This window comes from Trichoderma virens (genome assembly GCF_000170995.1).
Source record: "Trichoderma virens Gv29-8 chromosome Unknown TRIVIscaffold_91, whole genome shotgun sequence".
Taxonomy (NCBI): domain Eukaryota; kingdom Fungi; phylum Ascomycota; class Sordariomycetes; order Hypocreales; family Hypocreaceae; genus Trichoderma; species Trichoderma virens.
In genome coordinates, this window is record NW_014013658.1 from 1,238,212 (window position 1) to 1,256,863 (window position 18,652).

The 18,652-nt window shown below is 49.2% G+C and overlaps 6 protein-coding genes across 6 annotated transcripts; 5 read left to right on the forward strand and 1 right to left on the reverse strand.

Annotated features, from left to right (window-relative positions):
* Positions 1–841: 841 nt before the first annotated feature.
* On the forward strand, positions 842–2,302 carry TRIVIDRAFT_206795 (uncharacterized protein; the record flags this gene model as incomplete). The annotated part of the gene is made up of 1 exon (XM_014094865.1): positions 842–2,302. The coding sequence occupies one exon, from the start codon at positions 842–844 to the stop codon at positions 2,300–2,302; it is 1,461 nt and encodes a 486-aa protein (XP_013950340.1).
* A 4,264-nt stretch (positions 2,303–6,566) lies between these two features.
* TRIVIDRAFT_184567 (uncharacterized protein) lies at positions 6,567–7,466 on the forward strand (the record flags this gene model as incomplete). Its single annotated transcript, XM_014094866.1, has 2 exons — positions 6,567–6,833; positions 6,893–7,466. 2 exons carry the CDS (start codon positions 6,646–6,648, stop codon positions 7,140–7,142), a joined length of 438 nt encoding a protein of 145 aa, XP_013950341.1.
* A 732-nt stretch (positions 7,467–8,198) lies between these two features.
* Positions 8,199–9,037, forward strand: TRIVIDRAFT_65036 (uncharacterized protein; the record flags this gene model as incomplete). The annotated part of the gene is made up of 2 exons (XM_014094867.1): positions 8,199–8,583; positions 8,649–9,037. The coding sequence occupies 2 exons, from the start codon at positions 8,199–8,201 to the stop codon at positions 9,035–9,037; spliced, it is 774 nt and encodes a 257-aa protein (XP_013950342.1).
* Positions 9,038–10,106: 1,069 nt separating this feature from the next.
* Positions 10,107–11,554, forward strand: TRIVIDRAFT_206798 (uncharacterized protein; the record flags this gene model as incomplete). Its single annotated transcript, XM_014094868.1, has 3 exons — positions 10,107–10,263; positions 10,477–11,212; positions 11,266–11,554. 3 exons carry the CDS (start codon positions 10,107–10,109, stop codon positions 11,552–11,554), a joined length of 1,182 nt encoding a protein of 393 aa, XP_013950343.1.
* A 207-nt stretch (positions 11,555–11,761) lies between these two features.
* On the forward strand, positions 11,762–13,914 carry TRIVIDRAFT_206799 (uncharacterized protein; the record flags this gene model as incomplete). The annotated part of the gene is made up of 2 exons (XM_014094869.1): positions 11,762–13,795; positions 13,891–13,914. 2 exons carry the CDS (start codon positions 11,762–11,764, stop codon positions 13,912–13,914), a joined length of 2,058 nt encoding a protein of 685 aa, XP_013950344.1.
* Positions 13,915–14,453: 539 nt separating this feature from the next.
* Positions 14,454–18,479, reverse strand: TRIVIDRAFT_132203 (uncharacterized protein; the record flags this gene model as incomplete). Its single annotated transcript, XM_014094870.1, has 4 exons — positions 14,454–16,639; positions 16,706–17,347; positions 17,415–18,052; positions 18,196–18,479. Coding segments are annotated over 4 exons (3,750 nt in total), but the record flags the coding sequence as incomplete, so codon positions are not given.
* Between the last annotated feature and the right edge of the window lie 173 nt (positions 18,480–18,652).

Consider the following 18,652-nt stretch of genomic DNA (forward strand, 5'->3'; position numbering starts at 1 on the left):
GCCAGTCGAGACCGGCCGGCAGAAAGGCAAGCCTTCGGGAAGACGAGTCTTCGGGTCATGATCTATATTTGGCTCACGACTGAGGGGGGTTGCTCTGCCGCAGCGTCGCATTATTGGTGGCCTTGTGCCATAGACAACCACTCAGGTGGGGGAGAAGACAGCCAACATCACCAGGAATGGAGGCTGCGATTGGCACATCAGCCGAGTGCCACGCGAACTGCTCTGGGGCGACCAATGGCAATGAGCGCGGCGAGCAAGGGTCGGATGGGTATTGCTCCCACACTGCAGGACTCAGCACCGAGGCTGAGGTCTGCAATGAAACCATCCATGATTGTGATGCTGAGGACTTTGTTTGCACTCATCTTCAAAGTCTTGTCCGTTGGCTGGAATCCAGCTGCCATCTCCACTGCCGGCCCGCGCGTTCGGCGGCAATGCACTGGATCTTCGATCTGAGGGCGCTTATGGCGTCCAGTATACAGCCTCGATGTTCAGCCTCGTATCAGTCGTGGTGCCATCATGACAGGACCATTTAATCGCCAGCCCCCTCGTTGCTTTTGAGTGGACCATTAGCATACTGCTATATCTATAGGAGTGACGAGGACACTTACGACTACGTCGAGACTCTAAAAGTACGCTCGACTAGAAATAACAATACAGAGGGGACGCCTTGCTTGTACTCCCAGGCCGCGTTATCGGGTAGCCTTGTCTATTTGAACAAGTATCTACAACTTATACTGTCATCTTCAGCCACTTTTTTCATCACGGATGATCAACGAAATCTCATTCCTCCTGTCCACGCCGGCCTGCCCCAGGCAAACTTTTGCGGCTACCACTGGCCAGAATGCTTGTGTCTGCGTCTACGATATATGGGCTATCCCTGTCTGCAGCACTCTATAGCTTAACAGTGGACGCATTGGCTATCAGAGGATATGATGGCACCCATCGCATGGCCAAGTTACCACAGATTACACAACCTGCCGTGTTATTACAGCGGAAAGATGATGTCTGTGGTGTTGGCATGAAGTTATGCCCAGCAAACTTGGGCGGAAACTGTTGCCCGGAAAACTATGCTTGCGCGACAAATAGCTGCTACTCAACAGCTAGCAGCACCAGCACTTCATCAGCGTCATCATACACATACGCATGCCCAACCAGTCAGTATCTCTGCCCAGCATCTCTTGGCTATGGATGTTGCCCCGATGGGATGGGCTGCGGCGCCAGTCGATGCTACTCTACTCAGCCAACCACCATGACCGTGACAACGGCCATTACGAGTACAGCAAGCGGCACTGTAACCACAATCACGACAACTTCAGTCACTGTCAGGAGCCCAAGTATCCCGACCGGCTTTGGCACGCTGGATGATCGGAACAATGATGACAATGGGAGCCAGACGACCGACTCGTCTGCCACTTCTGTCCCAAAGTATATGCCACCAGCGGAGACTGGCGGAAGTGACAGTCAAGATGGTGGTCTCTCAACGACACAGCTAGGAGGCATCATCGGAGGGGCTGTTGCACTGCTCGCATTGGTGGTTGCTGCGGCTCTCGTTTTGATTCGCCACATTGACAAGCTGGCCAACCAGATGTCGCGAAAGGCCAACTCGTCCAAAACGAGGTCAACGACAAAGCAGACAAGTGTGTCGGATTCTGAAAGCAGAAGCTCTCGAACAGATTCCACCAATGAGTCTCTACGGCGCTCACGAGCTCGTCGAAAGCATAGATCTAGGTCGACAGTCCGCCGTAATCGCCAGCGGCGCAATGGTCTAATTGCAACGAGATCCGGCAACTTTATGACTGAACGAGTTCCGGGGAGGCAAGATTCCGCGGACATTGCTCTCCAAGTGTTGACTCGAAATGTCAACTGCTGTGGCGCAGTGGTGCCAAATGCAAGGCATGGCGATATCGTATCGCCCACACCCATCAACGAAGTGTCATCGCCAAGACTGCTGAGTTCCCCATCGCCAATTAGCGATATGGAACTCGAAGCGAGCTCGCTTGCCCAAGAATTGGCCGGAACGTCATCAGCATCTAGCCTGGCAGCAGATCTCCTCATACACTACCCGCAAGAAATTCCGCCGAGTGACCTCCCTAGGGTAGCCACGCGACCACCGCTTGCATATCAATGGATGAGAAGCATCGGGTTGCTCAGAGAGTCGGAGAACGCTTCTCCTGATCATTTTTGCATCGATGATGAGGAATGGCACGGATTTTACGGATCCCCAAGCCACATGGCGGGTCGAACAGGACTTGGTATAAGCTATACAGATATTCGGGGAGGCGGATACAGACAGTATAGATAATTACACGGCGGCAAAAGGAGTTCTGGGCATTTGTGATTTTTTTATAGAAGACTACCAGGATATGGAATCTTTCCACGATAGAGAGGAGGCCTGACAGTTTTTCAGCATCGCATCATACGGCGTTATTCTAGCATAAGTACTATAATTCATAATACAAGGAATTAGGTAGGATGGGATAATTGGGTATTCAATATATTAAAGCGGATTATAGTATACATACAAGGAATGCTTCAAGCACATATAATTGCTATTGCTATAAGATGAGTTGACAATTTTCACTACGAAGTCGGCGGATTCTCCCGTGACGGCGGCTGCGCTAACTTTCTAGTTGGGAATAAGACTGGCAGCTTCCATCGAATAGGCCGTGTGGCTCAATGGCAGAGCGTCTGACTACGATTAAGTAAATCAGGAGGTTGCAGGTTCGACCCCTGTCTCGGTCAATTTTTTGGTGTTTCTCAGTGGAAATGAGTGGTTGCTTTCACATCAGTTTTCGACTTTTTTTGTCTCCATTTTTTGCCCATCTTGTAGGAGGTGTATATGAGCGGAATGGTTTATTTCTCAGGTCCGTACATACAAGTAGAATAATACCACCCACTCAATACCTACGCAGTCGGTGTGCTCCGACGGAATACACCGCAAAGTAGCATTTTTTTTGCAAGCGAGTCTCTGTTGGCTGAAGAAGGGGGGGTTGGTTACATTGCAATGGGTAGCATCTCGGTCTCTACTGAGGCAAGGTAGGATGCAGGCGGACTCAATAGCCCATCGGCTCGTTGCGTAAAAAACCAGGGAGGCAGGGTTATGGCTGCTCATAAGCTTATCGTCAGCTAGTCGATTCAAGGCAGGAGAATAAAAAATAGTAACCAGCTGTGTGGAGAGGGCAGCTGAGTTTGTACATGTGGATGTCTTCTGTTGGTTCTACACGACTTTGAATTCTTAACATGGCCCGCTCAGGTATTTGCCCAGCTCTGTCGTGCTGTGACTTTGACAAGCGAGACTGCGCCTCCCCCGCCTGTTCTTGTCAGTTCTAGGAGATGAGGTTATGATCAAAGCAGAAAATGGGGACAAGCAAGTGCAAGTACTTCATCTTGTTTGGTGTAGGTTAGGTTCACTTCACAGCAAAGGTGAGTTGTGTTGAGCCTCGGCGTCCTGGAGCGAGTCCTTGAGGCGAATAGCGACGTCCGCAGCACATCAAACAAGGCCGTGTGGCTCAATGGCAGAGCGTCTGACTACGATTAGTATATCAGGAGGTTGCAGGTTCGACCCCTGTCTCGGTCAAGCAGTTTCTTTTTGCTCCTTTGTTCTTTTGCCAGACTGCAATGTTCTTCATTCGACAGTGAGTGAACGATAGAGAAACTAAACTGATTCGTGATTTTTTCTTCTTCACTGCCTTTCGTTCTGCCTTTTTACCATTGTTTAAGAGCTCGCGTGTTGGCCGACGAAGAAAATCAATTTAAAGAGGGAGCTTGCTGGGTCTAGCGATCGATAGGCGTGAGGATTGCCCGATCCGGCTCGGATGGTGCCGGGATGGCGTCAAAGCAATGTATCTGATCATTTTGGTCCCTGGTCGACACTAAATAAACGACTGGAAACTTGACAGAATTGTCCATTGATGTTACGAGTTGAAACAATGCTGTACTAGTATTAAAGGTTGTCGTTGGGTTGAGCCTACTGTACATATGTATTAAGGGTGCGTGTATAAGCTGTGTGTGTTGCTCTGGGCGGGAGGTAAGGAGGTGTGGGCAGCTGCATGTACTCCTTACTGTAGGTACGAATAAGAACCCGACAGCTGAATGAATTGGAAGCGATAATTGCTCTCGCCTTGAACACGCTTGTGCAGCCGCATTATTATCCATCAATCAATTTTATCCAGCGAGAGCCAAGGCCCTAGCCGGCATCGCTACGCCGAAGCGGACCAATCTGGGCTTGAATTCCGTCTGTGCCGCGGCCAGTGTCCGGGAGCAGTTCCCCTAATGCCGTCGTATTGTATTGGGAGTATTATTACCGAGTCCTATACAGTACGAGTACTACATAGTATAACAGATGGTATAACAGAAAAGATTTTTTCAATAATCCTGCGCTGCCATGAGTAAACATTTGAACTAGGTAGGTATGTGCGAGTATGAGTCGACAAACAACTGCTTCGCTCGCGGCCCACGTGTTGCTCAGCGACAGATTGAGCACCGAGAGGCCGTTTAGATGCTCTTGGCATATGCATCGACCTACCCAATGCAATCCGCGGCTGTCAAACTGCATGTCGCAACCACAGGCGATTGGCTGCTTGGCTTGGCTTGTCCAGTACAGTCAGAATACTTGTACTGTAACCATCCATCCTCTTCGGAAACAAGCATCCATGACCAAGTCCCCAGCCGCGGAACAACTTCTCCAGATTAAAAACGGTGACCAAGCGCCCTTTCCGGTAGGGTTACCACGTGCGAGAGCGACCATGAATTAATTGCGAAAAGGCCGGTTAGTGCTGGCGATGGATGTGGCCATGGATACGGGCATGGATAAGGCCCTGTAGACACTTTTGGACGGCGCCTTGGCGTTGGGAACTTTTTGCCCTGGTGGTTTTTTCTCGGGGAGACGGAAGGGGGTTAAGCTCCTTATCTTTGCCTGTGCTGTAATTGCCTGCACTCTATTCGATCAAAGCCACCGATATTGGCAGTGCATTGATGTCAGATTGACATCGAAATGGATCAAGACAATGAAACATTGAAAACAAGACAAAGTGGCTCCAGGTCTATGATCCATCCATCATTTCCCGCTACTCCCAGCGCCACCCGCCAATAGCAGCACCTGTCAAAAACGGCCACAGCGGGCAACGCGGTGCCTTTTAGCGCTGCAGTACCTGCAGTTTAGGGGCCCCCGCTGCAGGAATTAGCGCTCGAGGGCTTTTTACAGGCCCGAGCGAGATTTGTGTGTGACGGGTCAACGTGCAATTTCTCATCCCTCCCACATCCTCTTCCTTCAGGCTATGCCTACGCCAATTGATGACGGCATGAGCCCATCCTGAGCTTACAGCTTGGCAACGACTTTGATTCTCTGGCTGTGCGAGTACTGCTTAGAATATGAGGACACACACACAGACATGGACAAGTACTTGTACCTGCGCTGGTAAGACAAAAAGGGGCTCCGTTGCTCGTACTGGGTACTCGTACGAGCTGAAAGAGGGTGGTACCGGGTGGTATTGAGTGCTTTTCTCACACCCTTGCCAGAGCCTACAAGTGGTGTTGATGATTGTTTACCATTCTCTCTGCCTGTCTCTCTACTCCCGAGCATCTGGAAACTCTCATGCTCTGTGCCGTGCAGCCGAGCAACAGAGGGTGCAGCTCGTGGTTGGATCTGAGGCTCACGCAGGATCTGGATGTTGCGGCTGAGACGTCCAGTCAGCTGTTACTTGCATGGCTTTGCCCGTCTGGGAGACACAATGCCGTATATGGCCATCAAAGGATTGATGACGGATGACTGATGACGGTATTACGGATTGAAGCTGCGTGAAATCGTCTCATACAATCCTCATACACCGAGTACTTGCTCGTCCCTTTCTTCAATCCTTTACCTTGCACCTAATTACGCTTCCAGACAAGACAAGACAGGACAAACAGAGCAGAGCCTGACCTGGCCTGGCCTCGCCTTCGCTCTTGTCTCTGGAAAACGGATCCCACGGATCCCAGGCTAGAACCGTTCGATTGATGGCACTTTAGCAGCTAATATTAGCCGGGGGCTTCTTTTGATGGACAGGGCTCCCTGGTCCGTCTCACAGGCACAGCTGCCAATAGCCTGGTCGATCCATGGCCGCAAACTCGTCCCCAATTCCACAAGCGGCCACCGAACGAGGATCCACGCCAGCGAACTTTTTCCCTCCTGCTGCTGCTTCTTGTCTTGTTTGGTCGTCAGTGGCGGGTTGTCCTTGTGATATGCTCGGTGCTAGCAGCAGTAAGCATAAACAGATCGAATCAGTGGCTGGCCTCTGCCCCGGACGACATCGCGCCTCATGGCTCCGGTCGAAGCCCTGATAGGTGGACACGGCCCTTTGCACGCCAATTCCGGGAACTGTTGCTAGTCTGACAGGGAGGCCATGCTGCGCTGCTTCGGCTGGTCGCACCGGCGAGGGTGTGAGAATCCGGAAGGATGATATCCCACAATGGATCCAGTCACCGGGGCTCAGCTCGCTCTTGTTTGTCTTCTCCAGATTCTCATTCCTATATAGGCCTGTGGTCCTCGCTGCCCGTCTCTCTTTTGGCTCCCTCTTGCTGCTCTTTCTCTCCGTGTTCCTGCGCTGGTCAATCTCGTTGTCTCATCCTCAATCACAACCCCCGTTCTCCAAGACAAACACCGCAAACATGAAGGCCGCCATTGTCCTGTCCTTTGTTGCCGCCGCCATGGCTGGCGTTATTGAGCGAACCGACGGATGCCACGCCGACAACTGCGCTCGTGCCGTCACCGGTACTCGTGAGGGTCTCCTGCCCATCACCTCTCGCCAGGCCGACTGCTCCAGCTTCATGCTGGCCACCGTCACCCCCGAGGCTACGTATGTTTACACAACTTCTACATACAGGCAGCTCCTTTATACTAACAATCATCTCACAGCACCACCACCATCACCATCACTGTTGACCCCGAGGTGACTCCCAAGATCAAGCGCGCCGCCAACAACGGTTCTGCCGTCACCGTCTTCCCTACCTCCATCCCTACCTACGCCGCTAATTGCGACAGCGGTGCCGTCTACTCCTCTGCCTGCTCTTGCTGGGGCATCACCGCTGCCACTACCACCGCCGCCACTCCTACCCAGACTGAGGTTATCACCGTCACCGCCACCCAGTCTTACTGCGAGCTGTAAATGGCCAATGCCAGGGATCGATGGGAGGATGAGAGAGCAAACGACATGGTACTTTTGTCGTCTAGTTAATTCAATTGTGAGGCCTTGGTTTCGAGGCTACCAAGGGGGCAGGAGACATTTCGATACCGGGATAGAGAAAGGCTTGCTGCGAAGATTTTCCAATGCCAGCTATTACAGCCCTTGGCATTTTATGAAGGACATGAAGGAATACGAAGGGACGCAAAATTATTTATTAATAGCTTTCGTTTAGCGAGCAAGCAAATACAATTACTCACGTCCCATTTTCTCGTTGCCAGAGTGCTGATGTTGCAACAAAGGACGTTCACTTTGTTGACTTTTCTACATATTGAGATACCTGGCTACTAGTTGACTTTGTATTTAAAGGTTAGTTGCTTGACTTTGTCTTCAGAGCTTCACAACGGTACTATAAACCAACTGTGTTACTCTTTGTATAACGATACTGTCCTTAGCGACGGTCTTATTAGGATCAGAAACTCACTCCATGTGTCTAAACCACAGTGCTCGTATTAAAATTCAATTGGGATGCCCCAGGGTACCTGTTCAAACACAATTGATGTCTCCATTGCGATCTAGGTCCGTAGAGCCTTCTTCGAGCACTGGCTGCTGTGATAATATTTCAGGGTACACAAGCGTTCCACCAGCGATCGTAATTAAAAGTCCGGGAAATTAAGAGGCAAGATATACGTTGCACGACGGCGTTTTACCAATTTAATAGGCAATTAGTCAAAATACCGGAACCTCAGGTCCTCTGACATAATAGGTGAGACAACCTTGTATGTCTCCGTACTGCATGGCGCTGTTCAACCTATAACAAAGCATTCTCATGTTACACACAGCCTCGTCTCGCATGGCGCAAGATAGTCTGAGAGCTTGGACCACACTAGCAAACACACAGGATACATGTAGATGTATAAATAGGTACAAGCGACCTCAATGTAAGGGGGATTGTAATACTTGGTTGACGTAAGTTCCGAGTATCGCACAACACGCCCCTCTCTTTCGACTTTGGAGCCGTCTCCCGTAGATTCAACAACCATGTCTTCGGACAGAGCCAAAGGCTTTGCTATCCGCCGCAACACCACTTGCCAGGCCGACGAGCAGACATGCGGCAGCACATGGAATACATGGAAAGCCTGCTGCCCAGGCAACTCGTACTGCCCGGGCAAGGATAAGAAGTACTCGAACAACATTTGCTGTCCGGACAGTTCAAATTGCACCGCTCTCATTACGAATCCTGCCATATGCGCGGATAGTAGCTGGAATCTATATACGCTGGATGGCAAAGATGAGATGTCGGGTTCGTTCTGCTGCGAGGCGAATCAGCAGGGGTTCTATGTGTCGGGTCTGGGATATGTTGGCTGTGCGGGACCAGGAGTCACGGGCAGTGCCGACTTTATCTACTTGGTGGCGAAGACGAAAGGTAAGATATACACCGCATAGGGGCTGAATCAGGGCTGAACATGTTGGCTCACATCTTTTTCTCAGGCACCGTGTCGTCCACGTCCACATCTAGTAGCACAACGGCAACTTCTATGTCGGCATCCGATTCAGCCGCCAGCACGCCATCGAACGAACCGAACAGCTCGCCAAACACGACCAACGTGGGTGCTATAGTAGGTGGTGTTGTTGGGGGTGTTGTTGGGCTGGCTGCCATTATGGTAGCAGCCTTCTTTTTCCTTCGACATCGGAAGCGACAATCATCGCCGCAAGGAACAAAGGCTTCTAAATCGGGCCTGTCTCCGGGGTATCAGCAAGCCGAACATAGCGAGCAGACTGCACAGCGAGCAGAAATCGGCCCTGGGACGCGACCGGCTGAATTGATGGGGAATAACACGATGAATGTACCGACATATGAGTTACCGGGGAGCCAGTGACTTAGAGCGTAGTGTCTTTTAATACGTCGGGAATTGAGGGGAGTGTTAAACAAATTATGTACATGTATCAAGCTTAAACATACAGAGCACTCTGTAATTAAACCAAATTATGCATTTTCACATGATGCATCACTCCTGTAGGGCCGACAGTTGATCTCTTGAAGGACCAGTCTTGTTATGACAAGACAATATAATGGTGCTTAAACATGAGTACGTGTGATCTTATGGTCAAGAAAGGTTTGCTCAGTTTGCTTTCAGACAAGGGTATTGATACCTCAGAATAGTGCCTGAATTTATACATGTACGATGCTATATGATGTAACTATGAAGTTCATTTAAAAGCTATTCCTGATGACGAACTTACTATTGAAACATTTTTAAGCCAGAGGCATTTATATGCGCTTTATTCTAAGATTACTGCCGTGATAGTTTCAACAAGACTCTCGCGAGAAAAGAGGCCATTTAGTCTATTGTTGTCAGCGGGGAGAAACTCCTCTTTGCTTTCGCCAGCCCGTTCGTTTGAAGCTACATACCTTAACAACACGAGGCCACCTCGAGAGATCGCGGTCAGCTAGTTCCATCAAGGTCATTAGATACCTACTAGATGTATAGAGTATCTAACGGGGATTTTATTATTACCCACCGAAGGCGCCTGCATAGGGCTTTGTCTGCGGCGCTTTGTTGCGTGCGGTTTTTGTAGGAACAAAGCATCGGAACATCACAATACATATCAACAACGCACAACAACGCCAAAAAAAAAAAAAAAAAAAAAAAAAAAAAAAAAAAAAAAAAAAAAATGAGGTTTATGTTACATCTCGGGCAGTCAAACTGGTATGAAAGAGCGAAACTGACCAATTACCAGTCAATATTTCAGCTGTGGCTTTGCTTTTCGCCCCTATTAAAGAGGCAGATCTGGAAGCTACACTTCCCTCAGATTGTCACCTTTGCAAAGCAGCTTCGCAGCTTTGCTTGATTATACATCCTCTGCTTTACTCAATATTGTCGTCACAAGCACCAGCAAGGAGACGAAAAGGAGCTAACCAGTCGGTACCTTTAATAGCGATTGGCAATGGGACCTTTTCGAGATCAAGAGGCTTCTAAGCCTGACAATCTTGGCCAGAGCGAGGAAGAGAGACCTATCTCAGCCATGGTCACTGACTGCGAGTCCAAATTCACAAAGGGTATCCAATTTTTGAGTTCAAAGGGAGAGCGTAAACTCGAGATCTGTATGCAGATGCTTAAGGGGAGATTTCTTAAGTGGGCTGCTTATCATGGTGTTTTCGCTTGGATGAACGAAAGTCTTGACCAGAGGTTAAAGCACCATCTACAATGGCGCGACCTTATTATTTCGGTGCTGAACATGCTCAATATGAATCTTCTCCACAGTAATATCTCACGCGACGAAAACTCTATGGGACTACAAACTGACTGAATGGCAGCAACGGTCGACCCCGGTGCGTCAACTACAGACGAGTCCTCGGGCGAGTCCTCAGATGAGGAGTTCGATATACGAAAAGTCGCACTTGAAGGTATCCAGAAATCAATAAATGAACTTGATCGACTCACAATTTGTATACGCCTGCCTTCTTATTCTTCTCTTGATGCCCGGATCAACGCGTTCGCATCAAGAAAACCGGCAGAGATCTCTTCCTTTGAGGTTAAGGCAATAATCGCAGTCCGATGGCTATACCCCAACGCTTCTGAAAACCTCCGTGTGTATTTGAGCGAATTGATGACCCATAGATACACGAAATTGCTATACTGGCACTCCCAAGAAAAGAAACTGCGCAAAGACCGTCGACTCGATAAGAAGCCCCAAGATGACTCCATACAGGTGCGGCAAGGACCGTCGCTTTTTGCTGCTCAAGAATCACCGCCACAACCCTCAGCCATAGATGAGAAGCCAACTATACCAAAGCCCGAACTAACCAGAGCCCCCCTTAGTACTTCATTTCTATCCGAGACCAGAGCATCGGATCCAGGTACCCAATTTGCTATACCGACGGCAGAAGACAAAGTGCCGTTTCCACGGAGAGCTGGAGCTTCAACCATCCTCGGAAGCAGAGCGAAGTTCCCTAGCCCTCTCCATTTTGAAGCTGGAGAGGTTACGAAACCTTGCCCTCTCTGCCGAAAGAGCTTCCTGGAGGCTGATTTTAGCGATGACACATGGTGGAGGTAAGTCATATCTCTGAATAAGCCTCGTATGGGTGCTAAGAATTATGACCAAGATGCCGCGTGAACGAAGACCTGCTACCTTTTGCGTGCATTTCAATTGCATGTTTGCAGCCTCCAGCTTTTGCTAGTCGATCTGACTGGAGAGCCCACATTCAGAAATTCCATGGCACATTCTGGCAAGGTCGCCCAGGCAATATATTTCAGCCTCTCCACCCTGAGGCTGAGGAATTATCGGACTCGAGTCCGTCTACAAATATCTGCCCCCTCTGCTGCCTGCCACTCGAGGAATCTAGATACATGCATATTGGTATATCTCTACCCCTGATGTCATCCGTATCATAGACTTCGGCCGAATTGCTAACAGTGCCGCTAGATTCCAAAAATACCTTGGAGAATACAGAAAGGGAGAATAAAATGGTACGATTCGACGTTCCAAAGCATGGACAGAACCAAATAGACGAGCGAACAGCACGGGATGCGACTAACATAGAGACAAAAGCTGCGGCCAATATAAAAAATCCCGTGACCAGTGATAGGGTGGACCCTACGATGGATCTGATGATGGATCACATCGCTGATCATCTACAAGTTTTGGCCTTGCTCACGCTGCGGCTATCAACGGAAAATCTCGCGGATGGAGAGATACATGCTATTTCCAGTTCCCAAGCTCCGAGCGATGAACAAGGTTCTGGGAAAAGGGGCAGCCTAGACGGCGAATCCGAAATATTCTTCGAGGAAGATATGATCCAGGAAATAGATCAGGATGCGTCCCTAGTCGAGATGTCCCAAATTGATGTAACAATTCCAGATGTAACGTGGCCAGAGGACGAATGGACCGCGACGCGTCTCAAAGACCTCCGCGAAGAAACAAGTTCTCCTGATCCAATCCTATTACACCTCTGCAAACGCCAATTCGCGCGTCCTACCAAATGGGCTCTACTTATTGCCTGCCCATACGGGAAACTTGAAGGGCCGATAAACGATGTCAAATCCATGCACGCACTACTGGAACGACATGGATTTGAAGTTGTTCTATGCTGTGGCATTGAGGCAGTAAGAGATACTATTCTCAACTCCTGGAATGAACTCATCTCTAAAATGAAGGAGGGCGATACCGTTGTGGTATATTACTCTGGGTTTGGCGGTATGGCTGAATTGACAGAGGCTGATGCTCGCGTCTGGGCAGGCTATTTTAGGCAGTACCAGTTCATTGTGCCGGTGGATTATAGCCCTGATGTTTCTGGGCAATTCCGCGGTATCCTCGATGTCGAGATATCGGCACTGGTACGACGGACAACCGATATAACTGAAAATGTGACCATCATTTTCGACTGCGGCCACTCTGGACGTATAGCACGCGATCCATGGCATAACGGAACTGCGGTGCCTAAAAATTTACCTCATGTGTATCACAAGGAACTCTTTAAACACCTCCAATGGCTCCGAAGTCAAGGGATCGACGTTCAGAATTATGGAGGCCTAGAGAGAAACAAGCTCGCCGTTAGAGTTGTCGCAGCGGCAGACTCAGAGACGTCGTGGGAATACGTTGATGAACATGGGAGAAGCGGCGGTGCATTAACCAAGGCTTTAGTCCCGATATTAGATCAGGCGTTAAAGGCGAATGCATCCTGGAAAGATGTTATAGCAAGGGTGTGCGAGCAAGTAAATTGCAGGTTTCCTCGGCAGAATCCCCAGGCTGAGGGACCGCACATACGCCTAATATTTTCTACGGCTACAACAAACTCATCTCCTATTAATGTTACAGAAGAAGACGGAGATAGTTTTATACGGTGGCCTGCTGCCTTTCCTAATGAGCTCGAGCCGTTCATGGGGCGGCTGGTCGAATCAAGATTCCTCAAGCCTATTGAGAAAGAGAATGATCCGATAGTATTCGCTCATATTCGCAAATGCGAGAATTCTATCTGCGTGTATAACGCGTCAGAGTTTAAGTACGGATCATTCATTTTCGAGTCAAAGGGGCGGATGCAAGACTCAGTGGAGAGAGCAATTGAGCTTGCTGAGCGTTTTGCTCGAGCGAATCGTATTTTTACGCTAAGAGCATCCAACGAAGAGATGCTTGAGCACGAACTTCATGTCAACCTCCTGAATGTATCCAATTCGACCCGTGGGCATCCCATCCCGCTAGATGGGACGGGCGAGATTGCAGTCGGTGATAAGGTATACGTCGACTTGTCCAATCCAGGGGCGAAACCTATTTTTGTAACAGTGTTCAAAATCAGCGTGGTGGGGGAAGTCGTCCATTTGTCTCGCAAGTCCCCTTACGGAATCCGACTTCTTCCGTCACAAGAACGCTACGAGCACACACTCGAGCAACGGCCATGCTCAAGTAAACGACTAGATGCATATATGACCTGGCCTAAAGGACTGCCTAAAGACCTTCAAGGACCAATCCCCGAGTCGTTTGTTTGCATTGTAACGGACAGGCCGACAGACTTACGCGACTTGGCCTTGCAGAGGCCTGAGAATCGTAGCGGGAGTGCGTCATCTTTACTTGAGAAACGTGCATATCAACTAGCCTATGGAGAATCTCGAGGTATTTCCGCAGAAGATCATAGTCGAGAGGTCCGTTGGGATATTAAAGTTGTATCATTCCAACTCTGTCCGAGAGAGACGCATAATCGACATAGTTGGACTACCCCTACACATATACCTTACAGAGGGATTATGGAGTACTCAAGTAGATTAAACCCTTAAAACTATTTATTACTTACTGAGTTTTAGCTCAGATCAAATAAGAGAAGGGTTACATGTATCCCAGCGGCCAAGAAGGGTTCCGAATAGAGTAACAACGTATAATGAAGATCTCTTATCACCGTTACTTAAATAGATATTACACAGTTCCAGGAGTATCTGCTACTATCGCTAATTTCCGCTACTACCGCTACTTTCTGTTACTATCGCTACTTTCTGCTACTATCGCTACTATCTGCTATTATCTATATATTCCTCTAATATCTGCTATTATTACTACCGGCTGCTTTAAATTTAAGAATGGGATGCTAAATAGCGAACTTGTGGTGCTGAATAGGCACTCTCTATACATGTATATTGGTTCATCGTACCCACACAACAGCATTATGTTTCTGTGTATTGATCTCTACGGCAGTAAGTCCTGCTGGGATTTTGCTAAATCATATCTTTACTGATAAATTTATTAAATGGTTCATTCCACCCTTCGCTTCTTTCGGGACAGCGTAGCATCCTCATTAGCCACATAGCAGAGCAAAAGCTTCGCATATGCTGCCGCCGCCGCCGCCGCATACTCCTGCCAGTCGTCATTCTTTTGCACATCACAGTAATCGCAGATGCCACGGATTACGAGGCAATCAACCGTGCTAAATACACCAGCGGCCTCCATCTCAATGCACAGCACGCCGTCCTTGGCCAGCCGGTCGCGGATCACCGCATCCTTGACGACCCGGTTGCCTGACGCTATAAGCCCGTAGTGAATCACAGGTGACGCCGTATGGCGCGGAACTCGCCGCGGTACGTGGGAGCACATTTCCCGGGATACCTGCCGCGCTACGCACTCGGCACAGGCTGTTTGGAACAGCAGGTCCGGTGTCTCCGGGCGGTTGTACTTGGGGAATTCCTTGAGGCGGGCGTGGATTGCCCGAAGGTACGGGGCCAACGGGTCGGACGACAGGGTTGGGTCAGAACACAGGGAGCTTACAGCACTGTTCAGGACGCGTGGTGGAGGGGGCAACGATCCTGTCCGTTCAAAAGGCTTGCCCTCCTTCTCCTTTCCGAGGTCGTACTGGATTACACCGGAGCAGTTGCCCGTAGACTTGCTGACGACCACATCACCAAGGCGGATGTCGTTATCTTCCGAGGGCACCCCGCCGGCGATACCGACCAAGAGGCAGAATCGGATAGATTCGAAGCTTCGCCTCATATTGGCTGCGACTACTGCAGCTGAGTTGGTCCCGTACTCGCCGTTCGGGAGACACGCCGCAACGACCCAGTGCTGCTCCATCACACCAAGCGAGTACTGATTGATATCAAAAGGTAATGCTGGGGGGTTGCCGTGATCATCGTCAAAGAGTGCTCGGACTGCCATAAGTTCTTTTGGCAACGCGCAGATAATTCCCACTTTGTAATCATCTCTGTCATACCATTTCCGTTTGACAAAAGCTAACGAGTCTTGTGTTGTGATGTGACTGTGCGACTCGCCAGGGACTCGCTTTGAACGTCGATTGCTTGATCTTGACCGAGATGAGAGTTGGCCCTCAGAGTCTGACCATGCCAAGCTTGAACCGATACCGCTATCTTTGGGCAAATCTGTTTCCATCTTGGCTATATCAGATGCAGACGCCTCCTCGTCGAGTTCGCCTTGTTGGGGATTTCCAGTATCCCCCCAGTTCCATGAGAAATACGAATTGTATCCGAAAATAACAGCCCCGTTACCTTTTTGAATTTGGTGCTTCCTGGGAAGTAATCTCGTGCATAGTGACAACGGGAAAAACGTCTGTACTGGCTCGCAATGATCCCCTCCCAGAACCCCTTTGCATTGACAAGACGCGAAGACGGTTGTCGGCGTGTGCCATATCAGGTTATCGCTGAGTCGAAGATGGCCATTATCGCGACTGCCATGCTCTCTCATCACCTCGACAAGATCTGAGAGGCAACTCGCGATGTAATATTTCTGCTTTGGAAGCTCGGCCCAGTACTCACAGAAATTCGCACCAGCGGGCTTAATGATGTCGCCAAAACCGCGCCCAATCAATGTAACAGCATGGATAGCCCTCGTAAAATCGACCCATCCCTTCCCAGCGTCACCCAGAGTAGCCACGCACGGATACAACGGGTCTTGCTTTTTAGCCAGATCCTCAAAATCCCAGCCTTCAAGATATCTTCGCGGTTTATCATTCAGATTCCTACTGCACTCTCCTGTAATATCGACCTGGTGGTCAATAAACTTCTCCAGGATGTTATAAAAACGTTCAATCAGGCTCTCGAGAAAAAGATACCCATCCCCCTCGCGGTATAACTTAAGGTTCCGGTTATTCGGGTTAATCAGCACGTCAACAGCAGAGTCAGCTGTAAAGGGCGTGGGCGATTCTTCCAGATCCTCGCTCTTACAAAGGAGCGCTGATTTGAACTTGCCTTTGCTGCTATACTCCAGAGAGGCTCGTAAAACATGTAGTAAAGCGCTCGTGCCATTGACGAGCCAACCTCGTTTATCATCTTCATCCCACAAGAGGATAAACTTAGTGGATATCCATTCGAGCCTGGGGATATACCCATTGCGAGACACGTGGGCAGGTGTGTCTTTACTGCCAATGCTGAAGGCCGGTCCGCCTATAATCATCCGCCCTGTCGAAACCCTTGTTTTAGCAAGGGCACATCCTTCATGAGGTTTAGGGAGCCTCGAGTAGGTATTAGGGTGGCTTGCTTGAGCCGAGCCTATAAAGAGCTTAATGATATGGAATAATAATATCTTGCTTAAAAGCATATAGGGGCAGTTCTTACCAGCATAGAATTTAGCTTCTGAGCACCACCCTAGGATATGGCGAAGGTTCTCTAGGTCTAAGCTGTTGAAATGCTGCTCTTGGTCTATGTAATCATCAACGTAGGATATACGACTTCCGTCTTTTTTATAGATTAAATGCCAGTAAAGAATACCGTCGCTTTGCTTTACTGGGACTAGCATTGTTGAAAAGCCCTTAATATAGGCCTTTTCTTTAAATTGGTCGACGTGCTGCGTCCGAGCTAGTCCTGCCATAACGTTGAGTGAGATCTCTAGACCGGTCTCCCTCTCGCTTCTTTGAGGAATAGGATACCCCCTCACGACGACCGGATTCCGGAAAATGTCATGCCAGCACTGGCCATTGGCACCGCTGAGAGGCTTCGGGACTTCTTCTATTGTAAATCCGATCTCACAGGTAATATCAGTCGATGATGACTGTGACTGGGCAGTTTTCTGAAGGATATTAGTGATAACTGGCGTGCAGTAGACGAGTCCGCTCTGTCGCGGTGAAGTCCTTAAAGCAGCCCCAAGCCAGGCAAGCTGCTCTATAGTCTCTGCAAGGGAAACCGCGACTCCATTAGCTTCTACTATGAATTTTGACCTACTAGTCCATGCGGTAAGTGTTGTTCCGTCTGACGTTTTGCCTGGAGTTAGGTTAAATAGTGATTACAGTTGTTATTTAGGTAGATTTTTTTTGGACTAGATACTTACATGAATGCAAATGGCCCTCTCTGCCTCGAAGCACCTCTTTGACCAGCTGGAGTATCGCCTCTCCTGTTAAAGGCCAAGTCTGGTGTATATACTGGGCACAAGTTGCAGCCTGCGCATCATAACATAGCCCAGTCAAGGTGATAACACTCTCGAATACTTGGTCTGGTTTGTTTGAATACCCTTGTGATTTAAAAAATCCAAGGATATCCCAGTCAAGCTCAAATCTCGCACTGCAACTTTGCAAAGATACCTTCTTACTTATCTTATGAATTGTTGGGAGCGACGACAAGACCTTATCTCTGATCGTTTGAATGGTGTCTGGTTCCGTTGAAATAAGGCGAATTTCCCTCCGTAGTCGAGCGAGTAGCCACTCATAAGCCTCGGTGCCAAAAATGAACTCTCGGTAAGAGAGAAGCCAACTCTCAAGTCCTCCTTCATGCTCTTCATCCTCAAGACTGAGGGCATCCAGGCCAAGGTATCCTTGTTCTTCCTCACGTTCGACCTCTTCGATGCTTTCTTTCTTAAACCAACGGCTCATGAGTTCTTCCAAGTCCATACCATCTGAGTCAGATGTACCTCTCTCGGACTCCTCTTCATCTTGTTTTAAGCTGATATCTGTAAAGGCGGTGGCAATCTTACTGGACAAGTACAGCTGTTAGAGTAACCAATCTAGGATAAGAACAATCGTAATAAGTATTAAAGCAGTGGGCATTCCCCCGAGAGCTCCGTGATGCTCTTAAGTAAATTAGTGAATTCTAACACATCCAATGGTTTAACTTACCGTCTGTGCTTATGTACGAAAGCCATAACATCTCGATGCTGTTGCGTTGGGGCATCATGCCCAACCTTCAGTGCAAAAGCCTTGAGTAGCTCGGGCAGAATCGCCGAGACTCTTCTTACCGTCGATTCGTCCGCATTCAACAAGCTGATCTTACTGAACAAATCGTTTGCAAGCTCTCGTATGTAACTCTTCTGCCTCGAAAATGTCGTGCTCGCGTTCGAATACTCAGTAGCCGCGTCGTCAGCGTCTTGCTCGGCCGGCTCTTGCGGAGACTGTGCAGCACCCCCGTCGCCACGCTTATCAGAGTTGCTCTGTATCCCAGGCCAAGACGCGTATCCCGAGTCTGTAGGAGGCGCAGCCCGCGCCGGTCGTGTCTCCTGCGGCGTGCCATCGATACCTTCGATTGCCGGTAGTACCTCCACAGTGGCTTGGTGTCCGTCTTCTGCAGACAACGACA